General features: G+C 45.4%; 1 protein-coding gene across 2 annotated transcripts in view; it reads right to left on the bottom strand.

Annotated features, from left to right (window-relative positions):
• Window positions 1-2,394: 2,394 nt before the first annotated feature.
• The window catches only part of LOC128417642 (acyl-CoA (8-3)-desaturase-like), a 35,819-nt gene continuing 23,315 nt past the window's right edge, over window positions 2,395-14,898 (bottom strand). For both annotated transcript variants that reach the window (XM_053396610.1, XM_053396603.1), the window contains exons 7-12: window positions 13,712-13,788; window positions 11,950-12,047; window positions 10,343-10,439; window positions 8,908-8,987; window positions 7,950-8,075; window positions 2,395-6,596 (exon numbers count right to left, since the gene is read on the bottom strand). In XM_053396610.1, coding sequence (XP_053252585.1) covers window positions 6,545-6,596; window positions 7,950-8,075; window positions 8,908-8,987; window positions 10,343-10,439; window positions 11,950-12,047; window positions 13,712-13,788 — 530 coding nt within the window. In that variant the 3' untranslated portion in view covers window positions 2,395-6,544. The remainder of the gene's footprint in view (window positions 6,597-7,949; window positions 8,076-8,907; window positions 8,988-10,342; window positions 10,440-11,949; window positions 12,048-13,711; window positions 13,789-14,898) is intronic.

Here is a 14,898-nt window from a genome sequence, read left to right as displayed (position 1 = left end):
CTGCCCATAGGGGCGGGACACACCATGGGGCCTCGGGAGTCTGCCTGCCTCCTCCCACTCAGCCGCTCTACAGCTGGGGGGGGGAGGCAGTGGGCAGAGAGATGCGTGGCTCGGGAGCGCTGCAAGCCCCGCAGTGAGTGCCAATTGGCATTTTGTCACCCCCTCACTGGTGACACTCAGGGTGGGCTGCACCCACCGCACCCCCTTTCCTCTGCCCATGATCAGTGTATCATGAATTCACATTCTCAGACACCCAAGTGGAATAAAATGGGAAGCCTTTTGTGAGCGGAATAATTAAGTTCAATATTGTGAGTGGAGTTTTTTCCTGGTTAACATGCAGAAACCTTGTAGGTGCTACAAGGTGCTAGGCGGCTAACAGATTGAGGTTGAATCCTGGCAAGACAGAAGTACTGTTTCGGGGGGACAGGAGGTGGGCAGGTGTGGAGGACTCCCTGGTCCTGAATGGGGTAACTGTGCCCCTGAAGGACCAGGTGTGCAGCCTGGGAGTCATTTTGGACTCACAGCTGTCCATGGAGGCGCAGGTCAATTCTGTGTCCAGGGCAGTTGTTTATCAGCTCTATCTGGTATGCAGGCTGAGACCCTACCTGCCAGCGAACTGTCTCACCAGAGTGGTGCATGCTCTAGTTATCTCTCGTATGGACTACTGCAATGCGCTCTATGTGGGGCTACCTTTGAAGGTGACCCAGAAACTACAACTAATCCAGAATGCGGCAGCTAGACTGGTGACTGGGGGCGGCCAAAGAGACCACATAACACCGGTCTTGAAAGACCTACACTGGCTCCCAGTACATTTCCAGGCACAATTCAAAGTGTTGGTGCTGACCTTTAAAGCCCTAAACGGCCTCGGTCCAGTATACCTGAAGGAGTGTCTCCACCCCCATCGTTCTGCCCGGACACTGAGGTCCAGCGCCGAGGGCCTTCTGGCGATTCCCTCACTGCGAGAAACCAAGTTACAGGGAACCAGGCAGAGGGCCTTCTCACCCTAGTGGCACCCACCCTGTGAAATGCCCTCCCACCAGATGTCAAAGAAAAAAACAACTACCAGACTTTTAGACGACATCTGAAGGCAGCCCTGTTTAGGGAAGCTTTTAATGTTTGACGCACTATTGTATTTTAATATTTTGTTGGAAGCCACCCACAGTGGGCGGGGTATAAATAAATTAGTAGTAGTAGTAGTAGTAGTAGTAGTAGTAGTAGTATTACAAGGTCTGGATATGGTTAGAGCCTGGATGGGAGAGGGCTTGGAATCTCTATGTACCCTGTTTTTTGTTAAATGTTAGAAAGATTGAAATATACAAATAAATGTGGATGCTGCAGAGGACATTTATTCAGCACTGTCCCCTTTGCATTCTGTTGGAGAACGGTCCAACTTTGGGACTTGGATGGTTTGAGTATGATGTTGATATATAAATAAATAGCAGCAACAGCATTCATATAGTTAATTTCAAAATTTCAAAGTGGAAGGTTCCTGCAGCTGTTCCTCTAAGGAAATATGTAGACATCTTTTGCCTCAGCTAGAGTAGCAGTTAGGGACATGGGTGGTGCTGTGGTCTAAACCACTGAGCCTAGGGCTTGCCGATCAGAAGGTCGGTGGTTCGAATCCCCGCAACAGGGTGCGCTCCCGTTGCTCGGTCCCTGCTCCTGCCAACCTAGCAGTTCGAAAGCACATCAAAGTGCAAGTAGATAAATAGGTACCGCTCTGGTGGGAAGGTAAACGGTGTTTCCGTGCGCTGCTGTGGTTTGCCAGAAGCGACTTACGTCATGCTGTCCACATGACCCGGAAAAACTGTCTGCGGACAAACGCCTGCTGCCTCGGCCAGTAAAGCAAGATGAGTGCCGCAACCCCAGAGTCATTCACGACTGGACTTAACTGTCAGGGGTCCTTTACCTTTCAGAGCAGCAGCTGACCAAGACAACTCTTCTTGCAGAGAAGAGGTGTAGCTATTTTATACTACACCTATACTCAGTATTATCAAATGTGTTGCACTGCACACCCATCCTCTTAAATTTGCAATTGATTTGTGTTACACCTAATCATCATCTAGCAGAATACATCACTCTGTGTTGCAACAGCAGCCCAAGAGTGTGGGAAAGGAAAATCATCTGTGGGTTTGAGAAACTATGGCACTCCCCACCCACACATACACACCAGGCTTTATATCTCTGGACTTATCTTATGTCCCAGGGTGTTGCCTGGAGAATGTGTTTTGTTGCAAAGAGTATGTTCTGTAGGCTGGCACAAGTGAAAGATACCTGCCTCTTGACCAATCTCCACCCCATATACCATCAGAGGCACCATAAATCCCTTCCCACATACATAGCTCTGCATGTGTCAGGAGCAGGTCAGCAATAAATCACATGGTGTCCGTGACCTCTTTTTGGACACGTATTTATTAGGAAAACACACCCATGCAATGCACTTCAGTGTGTCCAGTCAGGTGACATGCAATTTTATATTAGATTTTATTCCTTTATCAGATTATCCTACAATTGGGAAAATCAAAATTTAGCGGAGGGAAACTGCAGGCTGCCACTAAGTTGAGGAGGGTGTTGTGTGAACACCTCAACAAACAAACAAACAAACAAAGGCACAAGCAGCTTCAAACCCACATGAAATTTGAGTGGGATGGGATTCAACTAAGTTGCTGCATGCGTGCAATAAGGTCAGCTCATACAATAGGGCTTTCCTCTCTCTCTTCCCCCCATGTGTGCCCCCACACCCCCTAAATCTGCTCTAGGTAGTTGGGGGGGGACCACAGAACAATTTCAAGGAGTGCACAGGGGTAGAAGGGGGAAGTCCCATTGCATCAGCAGACCTTGTTCCCCGTGTGCATACCTCACTTAATGATATGTTGAATTCCAGTTCCGCCCATGGTATCATGCCATTCCAAATGTGAACATCAGAAAATACTGCTTTCCAAACTTCTCAGAGAGCCTGCTCAGGTCAGAAGGACTGGTGGCAAAACCATCCACAGAAAGGAGCCCTTTCTTGCTAGTGATGCATGTATGTCTGCCAAAGGATCATGGCCATGGACACAATCGCCCTACCTCCTCACACACTCAATGAACATATGTGTTTGTTGGGGAGCAGGGTGTATGGTATGAAGCAAGAGAAGAAGGAAAATTAACAGAATGGTGGAAAAGATAAAAAGATGCACACACAGTTTGCTTCACCTACTGTTATTTATTCAACACTCACATTATGGTTTCTTTGTGTTTTTTTTACAGTATGGTTATCCCCATCAAAAAATTCACACGCAAGAGAATACTGTATGTCCAGAGTTTTCATCCATGGGGGAGCCAAACACTCCTCTGCCTCCAGCCTTTCCATCCTCTCTTAATAATAAGCGCAGGGGTAGTGGTGTTTTTTATCCTATGCCACAACCCAGCAAAGGGCACTTCTATAATAAGCAGGGCCAAACTAGACAAGGCAGCAGAGATATGCCTCTTAAAAACTGACAAATAGCAGCCAACTACCTGAAAAGTTAATACTTGTGCTATTTTCCCACTGAATTAAGCCATTCAAGTTGCTTTTATTGCCCCTTTATGGATGCAGCCTGTGCACATTTACTTTTTCCCTAATGGCAAATAGCAACTGGAGTCAAGGGTGGACCCCCATTTAGATTTTGGACACAAACACCTGCAGCTCCTATTTGTCAAAATTTTAAGAAACTGATGATCCAGTCCTGGTTCTCCACCACCACATCTAGTTTGGTGTCATTGGCAGTTTTTGGCAGACGGCAACATGTGCAATCAGGAAAGGTTTACTGGAAGGAAGGAAGGAAGGAAGGAAGGAAGGAAGGAAGGAAGGAAGGAAGGAAGGAAGGAATCACATGCTGCTTATATAAAATCAGCAGATAGTGAAGATTGGAAGAAGAAAGGTTGGCATCAACTCACGGAAGGAAAGACTAGAGGTTGAGAAAAGAAAGATGCTTCAATGTTAGGGCTTCATTTTCAAAGGAACATAATGCCAGGAGCAAACCCACATGTCTAATTCGACAGATGTGCTTTTTCGTGTTTCTATCAAATGGCAACATAAGGCTATGGTGGCAATCCAAGGCAGCATGCTTTTTCTCCAAAAGCATTCCTAAGAGGCACATTATACAAGAAAGAATCAGAGGTGATATACTGGCTTGTTTTGAAGGCTGCATCACCCTTCCCTCTGGGCTGGAATGTTAATGCTTTAAAGTTTATCAGTGAGTGACAACTCCTCTCTAGAGCTATGGGTCTTGTCTCAAAGCACCAGGCATTCATATGGAAAGCTAATGCCCAGTCACTGGGAGGTTTGGCAACTCCATTCTAACAGATTTTCATTATGAATGGATTTCTGGTCTACTTCTCAGCTTAGGTCCCTCTATCCTAATCCCTGCTATGCATATAAACCCAGGGCTTTTTTTTCCAGCCAGAACTCACTGGAACTCAGTTCTGGCACCTCTAAGGTGGCTGCCATTGCCATTATAAGAGAACAAGGGAGGCGGTCATGGTGAGTTCTGGCACCTCTTTTTCTAGAAAAATAGCACTGTGTAAACCCAATCATTGAACTGCATGGCAAAACCCATTTTGTGGGGAGATACATTTCCATATGGTCTCTCCTTCGGAGAATCAAAGTCTCACTTTATTATTTCTTATTATTTTTATTTATTCTATTTATATCCCGCTCTTCCTCCTGGAGAAGCCGAAGGCAGCAACTTGGGTCTCAACCTTCCTACTATCTGCCTTTGGAACAGGAAGTACAGAATGATCCAGCAGATGCATCTCTTAGCTGTTAGACAAAGTTGATAACACTCGAATTGTCTGGGGGGGGACCAATGTCACCATGAACTGCCATTTGTTTTCAGTAGCCAAAATGCCCCAAGGCTATGCTTCCCAGTTTCACCATAAGGGAAGACATCTGTGTGAATAAGAAGCCATGAAGGAATTACAGACACCTCATGGTGACTTTTCCCCCATAAAAACTAATTGTACAACTAAGAGAGCCAGTGTGGTATAGTGGTTAAGAGCAGTAGACTCGTAATCTGGTGAACCGGGTTCGCATCTCCGCTCCTCCACATGCAGCTGCTGGGTGACCTTGGGCCAGTCACACTTCTCTGAAGTCTCTCAGCCCCGCTCACCTCACAGAGTGTTTGTTGTGGGGGAGGAAGGGAAAGGAGAATGTTAGCTTGCTTTGAGACTCCTTCGGGTAGTGATAAAGCGGGATATCAAATCCAAACTCTAATCAGACACCAGGTGAAATAAGCATGAGAAAATTCAAACCCTTCTTCCCCTCATTCTCAATTGCAGCGGTTCTCAACCTGTGGGTCCCCAGATGTTGTTGGACTACAACTCCCATCATCCCTGAGCTCTGGTCTTGCTAGCTAGGGGTGATGGGAGTTGCAGTTCAACAACATCTGGGGACCCACAGGTTGAGAAAGGCTGATTTAGAGACAAGGAAAGACTATGACAACTTTGAGAATGCCTGCTCTGGACTTGTGCTTTAGTTGCTGTCACCCCCTCTGTTGTAGCAGCAAACACCCCAGAGGTTTAGTCCTGTTTGTGGAACAGAATTAGTGTAATCAGGTATGTGATCTAGAAACAGCCCTTAGCAACTGAGCAATACAGAAAGAGTGCAGTTCCAGTTGTGTGAAAGTATATACTATTTGTTCTTGAGGCATATCAGTAGCTAAGCTGAGAGACTTGGGCGTCTTCGTACTCCCAATTTGCCTCTGGAAGTTTGAGCAATAGCCAGACCAGACATTCATTATCCCCCTTTCAAAATATGGCCCTGTGGAGTGGTCGTAGTGCCATGGCTGTAATTAAGGCACTTTTTTGTCTTTGTGAAAAGTACACCCAGGAATGTCTTGGACTCCTGAGCTCAGAAAGCCTAGCCCAGACTGCTTTCTGTAGTTAAGATAGGCTGGCCACTCTCTAGCCTGGCCCTGGAATGTGTGCCTGTATCAGTATTTGGCTGCTCTCTTCTCACAATCACCTGCACAGCAGTTTGGCATCTGTTGTCTTCTCTAATCCTGGCTATGCCTCATTTCCCAACTTCAAGCTTTCGTGTCCTAATCTTTCTCCCAACAGCTCCTCAGATCCTGCATTTTCTTCTCCTTCCCTAGGCCTTCTCCTCTCCACCTCGCTCATCAGACTACATCCACATCCTCGGTCCTTGTTTACTCTAGGAGGGAGCCAGGCAAGCTCAACCCCAGGGCGACAGAAGCCTTAAGAGATCCCTACGTAAGATTTCCCTTCTACATACAAAGCAAGTGAAATGGCGGCAAAGAAATGAGCATCGTTTCCTGGTCCTGAAGAGTTCTCCCTGGTGAACGTGCACATCTGGAAAGGTTGCAGTATCTTCAAGAGCAGAAAGGAGGAGAGTGAGGTGCATGAGGGAAGAGGAAGGAACAAGACTTCTTGAAACATCATACTCAGTCCCAGCATTCAGCTCAGCCAGCTGCCAGCTCAGCCAGTTGATTAAGCCAGGCCTCTGCGCTCTTCAAGATGCCAATGGCAGGAGGCAGCAAGGGTGAGAGATGCCAGCTGCTTCTTACTGATGCAAGTACGCATCGAGCCAGAGCTCTCCTGAATCCTTCAGAGAACTGGAACGAGGATAAAAAGGGTCAAATCAGGAAACACGAAGAAGGAAACCAGAAAAAGAGATTCAATATTGAGCCAGGAATTCTCAGGGCACTATAGTCATTGAGTGAGCATGTTGCGATAAGAAAAAACCCACAATAGAGCAGCAAGTGGGGGGGGTGGCATTAAAAGCACAAGGACGGATGCAGCACCCTCTCATGGAGAGAGCCACAGGGCTGGTTCACACATGCAGGCTCACCACCTGATTGCTGCAGCAAATCCTGTATGAATGAGCCATTCCAGGTGAGACAGGACAGAACTTTCAAGTCATCTCAGAGCAGTTCTTTTCAGTGGGCTCAGTCTGCACACTTTGTCTGCAGGTTTTGAGGAGCCAAGCAGTCAAGAGATGCAGTAGGTATGTGTGAACTAACTCACAGAGCTCAGAATCCACAAATGCTTGTTTCGACTTTGCCACCATGCTCTTGCAAAAGCTCAGGCAAACTACTTTCACTAGCTATTATCATCATCATCATCATCATCATTATTATTATTATTATTATTATTATTGAATTGACTATTATCTTTTTTAGTAAAAGTAAACTCAAAGAGACTTACACTATATACATAAATTAACATTAATATCAACAGCCTTCCCAATTAGCTTTCCACCTACTCTGTGCTCATTCAATGAAGGCTGTCCATTTTTCTGGGATGTGCATATTTTACAGACCTCCTTGCATACTGCACAGGAGTTATGCTCTAATCATGCACTAATCTCTGTGTTGTTGTTGTTTCTAAGCCTTATGGTCAGATAGGAATATTTGAAGGGGGAGAACCAAGACACGGGCAGTGCCAACATTTTCAAACTCCCCCAACCTGCGTTCAAGGTGCTTTTTAACAACGGCATTAGATTCCAGTGGTTTCCAGTATCTATTTCTATTGGCTATTTCTGGCAGAGGCTGATGGGAGTCTTCTGCTGGGCCACACGTTTCCCATCCCTGACTTATGTGTGTGCATCTACCTTGCATAAACTTGGCTCAGAAATGTTCCGATTCCTTCGCACTAAGTTTTGATGTGTTTTTAGGAGGAGGGCAAGCAGAATGTATGCAGCCCTGATTATGATTTCTAGAACAATTAAGAGAGTGCTGAAAACTCTGAACGTTAACAAATATTGTTTCCTCAGAGCATTCTTCCCAGTTCGCATTATTGGAAGCAACGGCTGGAGGCTGGAGGTCCCATATTAACCCCCCCCTTCCCTTTTCTTTTTGTGCCCTTTCACAAGATGTCAGTCTGATGTCTCTCCCCCCGCAGGAGAGCTGTCCTTCCTCCTGGAACTTGCAGGGGGTGCTGGTGCTTTCACATTCACTGATACTTACTGTACAATGTCTGCAAAGGCTGTGAGCAGAGGCTTGGACTGGTACTCGATGCCGTGCTTTGCGCATAGGGACTTCACCAAGGGGGTCACCTTGTGGAAGTTGTGTCGAGGCATGGTGGGGAAAAGGCTGTGGAGAGAGGGAGAGAGGCAGCTGCCAGATCTCATGGCTTCCTCAGAGCTCTAGAGAGCCTTCTTCTTCCTCCCAAAATCTCATTAGTGTGTGCAATACTTCTTTGTGAAGCTTGCCCAAGCCAAATAATCACTTACAAGCTTAATGATTTCTTCTGTAAACAACTGTTGCAGAGGGCCTTATCCTAAAATTATAATCATAGCATTGGGTCCTCTTGCATTGCCAGCTTAAGCTTATCATGTCCTGGGTGCCTCCCTGGTCCAAGGCTGTTTTCACACAGGAATTCAACTTCGTGATATCCCTTGTCCTCATTACAGTGGTACCTCAGGTTACAAATGCTACAGGTTACAAACTCCGCTAACCCGGAAGTAGTACTTCAGGTTAAGAACTTTACCCCAGGATGAAAACAGAAATCGCGTGGCAGCGGTGAGGTAGCAGGGGGAGGCCCCATCAGCTAAAGTGGTACCTCAGGTTAAGAATGTTTTTGGGTTAAGAACGGATCTCCAGAATGAATTAAGTTTGTAACCCGAGGTACCATTGTATACCCAAAAGCCTACCCACATGATGCTTCAGCAGCAGCACGTGAAGCCCCTACAAGCTCAGTTGTCCACATGACTGAATCACACGTATACCATAAAGGACTCCAGGCTCTTGAACTGTTAGGTTTCTTATGAGGCCTCCATCCTCTTCAACCCCCTACAAGGTCACTTACTACTACAGCATGAAATAAGCCTCTCAGGGAAATAGATCCCATTCTTTTTCTAGGCTTCATATTAGTTGATATCCTCAAGACACCTTCCAACTGGTGAAAAAAGAAGAATATACTCACTGGTGCTCAATTTGGAAGTTGAGGTGCCCACTGAACCAGTCGTTGAACAGGGACTGGTCTACGTTGCATGTTGCCTGGAGCTGGAGAGAGAGAAAATATATTTTAAAAGGCACCACATGAGGATATTCATGTTTCAGTTCTAGCTAGGCACCCCAATGAACTGTGGCATACCCTCATCCCCCCATCCTAGTCCTTAGAATAAGAACAACAATAATAAATAGATGGACCTAACAACTGGGAGCAGTTTACCTATGAGATCGCCTTGCCCCACATGGGCCTGCTTGACCGCAGGGCTGTACAAAATATGTCTGTGTGAACGCTAGCAAAAAACTTCAACACCTCATATTTTTCGCTCTATAAGACGCACTTTCCCCCTCCTAAAAAGTAAGAGGGAATGTGTGTGTGTCTTATGGAGCGAATGCAGGCTGCACAGCTATCCCTGAAGCCAGGAGAGGGAGAGGGATCGGTGTGCACCGATCCCTCTCGCTCTCCTGGCTTCAGGGACAGCCACGCAAAGCCTCAGGAGCGCTCCTCCCGCTGTGCTCAGGAGGCTTTCCGTCCTCCTGGCTTCAGGGATAGCCGCGCGAACCCTCTTCAGGGCAATGGGAGGAACGCTCCCCCTGCCCTGAAGAGGCTTGGCACGGCTATCCCAGAAGCCAGAACAGTAAGCGGGATCGCTGCCTTCGCTGAGCAACGATCCCTCTTGCTGTTCTGACTTCGCTTCGCTGGAGAGGCGCTGCACAGCTTTCCCTCTCTGCGCAGCACCTCTTCAGTAAAGCGGGAGGAGAAACAGAGCCCCTTCCGTTTCTCCTCCTGCTTTGCTGGAGAGGCGCCGCACAGAGAGGGAGAGAATATTTTTTTTCTTGTTCTCCTCCTCTAAAACTAGGTGCATCTTATGGTTGGGTGCGTCTTATAGAGCGAAAAATACGGTGCCTTCCCAGTTCCCATGTCAACCACAGAGGGTCAGCACAGAGAGTAACAGCATTATTGCCTGACTTCTGGGGCCCAAATGTGGAGCATGTGAGCAGCCACCCCACCCACCCATGACAAAATCCCATGTTCAAAATAATGAATGCAGTGAGAGCGGTAGGAAGGATGGATTAGGGTTTCACTGGACATGGGACTCAACCTGATGGGGCCTTTAAGCAGCAGTAATTGATGGGAGTTCCATGTGTTTACACAAGAGGTATAAAAGTTCTGGATCAAGAAGACACTTGCAAGCATTCATGTTATTCTTTTTCTAATCTTCTTTTACTCCCACAGTCTGTCCTCTTTCACCTCAACCCATTATTAGTATTCCACAATTAGTTCTTACATACAGTTACACCCAACCCTTCCGGGCACTCAATTATACTTCAGCTCCTAAGATGCTAGACACCTCCTGTATAAGTCTCATATTCGTGATCATAACTGCTGGGATCGTTGTGCACATTACCTGGGTTGAAAGCCAGTCAACATTCTTGTCATAATCAATGTTCATTGGGATGTGGTTCATTTGTGTCACCCAGACAAACCAGTGACTCTCTATAAATCTGCACAAAGCACAGAAGTAAATTATTGTGTTTCCATCCAACCAAACCCACACAACCTATTGATAAGATAAACTTTATTCGCATTAGCCAACGGCCATAGCAACATAAAACAAGCAATATATACAAATAAAATATATACAAATAAAAAAGACAGCAATGGGTAAAAAGGGCAATCAAATGGCCAAGATTATCATTCAGATGGTGGCCCTTAATCTCATTGCACCTTCAATAAACCTAGCAACCTTTGGTGTTGTCGGATCATTTAGAGCTGATAAAAGAAAGAACAATGTGGCCTCAGATGGGTGGCCTGGGAGGGTAAGTAAGAGTGGGTTAATGATTTCATTCCTCAGATCTTTATAAAGAGGACAGGACAGGAGAACATGAGCCACTCTTTCCAGATTACCATCTCCACAGGGGCAGAGTGTTTCTCAGTTGGAATCTTTTGGTATCTGCCCTCAAGTGTGGCAGAGGGCATCACATCCAATCTGGCCAGTGTGAAGGCACGTCTGTATTTTGGGATAGTTAATTTATACAAATATGGTGCCAGGGAATCAAACTGAGAAGGGGAAAAAAAGGCATACCAAGGACAGAATTTCTTTATAATGTCCAGGTTGTTCTGTTGCTCTAAGTCCTTCAGATGCTGTCCAATTAGCCTTTTTGCTTTAACAAAACCCATCATGAGAAACTGATGTGGGTGGAGTCCACAGGATAAGAGTTTTTGGTGCACAATTTTAAACCACGCACTTTTATGGGGGTCTTGTGTCAATAAGGGCAGCAGACCGGGTGGATTTAAATTTAGACGGAGCCAATAATTAAGAGTTCTTTGCCAGGACTGAGCTTCTGCAGAGGGAAGACTTGCCTTTGTATTGAACCTATTGAAAAGCACCAATGCTTGACTGAAACAGTTTGTTTTTTAAAACAACAACAACAACAACAACAACAACACACACACACACACACCTTGAAGGGGAGTAGAGAGAGGAAGGGTGAAGAGTAAAACTATATAGTTTTCTCTTAGCGAGAAAGGGGTTTTGTTGCTGTTGTTTTAGAATGTATGTTCAACATTAGTCAATACAAATCAGTAAATCTTAAACCTCATTTATGGCTGGCATATGGCAGTGGGGTCCATTCTTCTGGTGCAAGCTTGTGAGTGCAATCTAACTGTGAGAGTGGCCTCTGGGAGGGGTGGCTACTTCAAGTTAGTATTGCAGGAACAAAATACCTGCTGCTATGGTGGGCAGAGGGATGTGGACAGGTAGAGCCCAGACTGCTGTGACCCTGGGGAAGGTTTGATGCATCTGTGCATGCAGAAACACAGTGTGCATGCCTGTGTGCGCACACACCATGGGGCCCTTCTCAATGCATGGCTCAATATCCTGGAAAAGTTCTGTTTCTTGACCATGCCAGAATGTGGCGCTGCAGTGCAAACAAAGATCTTTGACTTGCAGAGACTATATGGTAACCCCAAATAATCAGTTATGGTGAGGGTATGCATCCAAATGAAACTCACCTGAGTAGAAAGAAGAGACCAAGGAGACCCTTCAGTTCCAGTAGGTATGAGTAAGTCAAAAAGAAACGGATGTAGAAAGTCACCATCCAGGCCAGATCCTGTTGCAAAGGAAAGGATGAATGCTCTGCAGAAGGCCATGTGCTTCAGACCTGCCCCACCAATTTGCTCATGTAGGGCACCAGTCTCAGAGGCCACCTATGCAGTCTCCCATCACTAAACCTGTGCTCACCCTCAGTCTGATATATTGAAAAGGTAACAGCCCAGACATCTCCCAAAGCTATTTTAAATATCCACATGCTTAAACCTGTCTCGGTCAGGAAGTTTCTTATACGCATTCCTGTTATTCCTCATCTAATCTTTCACTTCCCACATCCTGCCCTCTTTCTGCCCATCCAGGCCCAATTCAGAGTGTTGAATTTGACCTATAAAGCCTTAAATGGCTCAGGACCCAAATACCTCAAGCATTGGCTCTCCCCATACAAACTGACCTAGGCCCTGCGATCATCATCTAAGGCTTTGTGTGTCTCCTCCATGAGAGGTCCAGAGCGTGGCAACATGAGAATGGGCCTTTTCTGCAGTGGCTCCCCACTTGTGGAATGTTCTCCCTGGGGAGGTTTGCCTGGCGCCTTCATTGCATCTCTTTAGGTAACAGGCGAAAATGTTCCTTTTCAACTAGGCCTTTTGCTAATTAAACACTCTATGGCCTCTTAAATATGTTGGGGTTTTGTTTTGTGCTATTATTTTATGAATTTTGTGTTTTTATGTTGTAAACTGCCCGGTGATCTTCAGATGAAGTGTGGTAAATCAATTTAATAAATGATAATAGCAATAGTAATAAAGTGTAAGTTTAGAAAAGTGCAAGCTTAGCCAAGCTTAAAGCAGGTCATACTCTTTGGCTCCCAGAGGATCCTAACTATTTTCCCTATTTATTTATTTATTTATTTAGGCAGGCATATCTATACTACCCAACAAACTGTGGCCTTTGGACAATTCAATCCCCTAATCCCATTGCCCACACTGTAAGAATGCGCAATCCACACCATTTGCTCACCCTTGTGATAACTACTGCTATAATAGGTTTTAATAGGGCTGGATTTCAAGAGAGTCCATCTCTGTGATCAGGTAATATCCATTTATATAAATCTATAACCCAGAGCTGAAAAGGGGCACTGCATCTCAGGAACTGAACCATAACTCTTGAACAGGTCATTCTGTTGCGAAATTGCAGTTCTTCAGCTCTAATGTAGCAATTAAGCCTTGACTGTCCGAGGTTAAACTTTAACTGGAAAAACCTAGCGGCAAACTAATTAGAAAGAGGAAAAACCTAAACTGAGAACGGCCCAGTGTAGAGGAAATGTTAGCATAAACACTGAAGAGTAGCTTTAAGTCTTCAGTTCCAGTTCATTTCCTTTTTAAAGAATGAAAGTGCAGCGTTGCAGCCTCAGCGACAAACAGGCTAGGAAAACAGAAAGCAGGTAAGCTAAGCAACTTGTGTGAGTTTAGTGACATGGCTATGTGCTAAAGATCTCCCCTCTCTACAGCAAGTTTACAAACTGAATCCATAGTTTTGCCTTCTTTTTTTTCAGACTGAAAGACAATATATTTTTTTGGAAACAGGGAAACTAAGTATGAGTGTGAGAGATATGTAGAGTGTCCCGTTGACAAACGTCTGGTGCAACGAGCTCCTAGCTCTCATGGAACAATCCTGTTCCGTTGATGCCAGGGCAGCTGATCTGGGGAAGCTGGGCTCAGGCATACTCACCGCCCATTGTTTGCGCTGGACAACAAAGTAGAAGATGTACCACTGCAGGTAGAAAGGCACCAGAGCTGGTGGTCCAACTAGGGAAGAATTCAGAGAAACATTCTTAGTTGGCTCAAAAGAAATGAGTGGCCCATCTTCTCCACACAAACCTACTCAGCTCATATTCTCTAGGTGCCCCTGCAGTCTTGAATAGGGTAGGAGAAAGGGGCTTTTCAGTTGTGGAACCCCTCCTGACGGCAGTTTCCTCCAAGAGGTTTGACAGGCACCCACTCTTGCTGCTTTTCGTTACCAGGTGAATGCATATTTATTTCCCCATATTTTTATTTCCCCATATTTTCATAGTCTGAAATTGTATTATTTCTGATGTTCCTATTATGTTTTATCTTCTAAAAGGTAAAGGGAAAGGTACCCCTGACCATTAGGTCCAGTCGTGGCCGACTCTGGGGTTGTGGTGCTCATCTCGCTTTACTGGCCGAGGGAGCCGGCGTACAGCTTCCGGTTCATGTGGCCAGCATGACTAAGCCACTTCTAGCGAACCAGAGCAGCACACGGAAACACTGTTTACCTTCCCGCTGGAGTGGTACCTATTTATCTACTTGCACTTTGATGTGCTTTCGAACTGCTAGGTTGGCAGGAGCAGGGACCGAGCAACGGGAGCTCACCCCGTCGTGGGGATTCAAACCGCCAACCTTCTGATTAGCAAGCCCTAGGCTCTGTGGTTTAACCCACAGTGCCATCTTCTACTACCTCTTTATTCTGTGCTTTTTTCCCTCTTTGCTTTTAATATGGTACTTTGTTTTAAACTACGTTTCATTACCCAATAACCATTCTGGAAGCAGAAATACTGACAGGTAAGATACACCTTTTAAAATAATAGATGGATGGATAGATGATAGATAGATAGATAGATAGATAGATAGATAGATAGATAGATGATGATAGATAGATGATAGATAGATAGATAGATAGATAGATAGATAGATAGATAGAGATAGATAGATAGATAGATAGATAGATAGATAGATAGATAGATAGAGATAGATAGATAGATAGATAGATAGATAGATAGATAGATAGATAGATAGATAGACAGATGATAGATAGATAAATAAGAGCTAGCATTGGTCGTGTTGGGATAGTCTTGTGGCACAAGACAGAAAGACAGCAAGCATCTCCCACCCTATTGG

The sequence above is a fragment of the Podarcis raffonei genome, chromosome 1 (assembly GCF_027172205.1).
Source record: "Podarcis raffonei isolate rPodRaf1 chromosome 1, rPodRaf1.pri, whole genome shotgun sequence".
NCBI lineage: Eukaryota > Metazoa > Chordata > Lepidosauria > Squamata > Lacertidae > Podarcis > Podarcis raffonei.
This window is presented reverse-complemented; position numbering and strand designations above follow the sequence as displayed.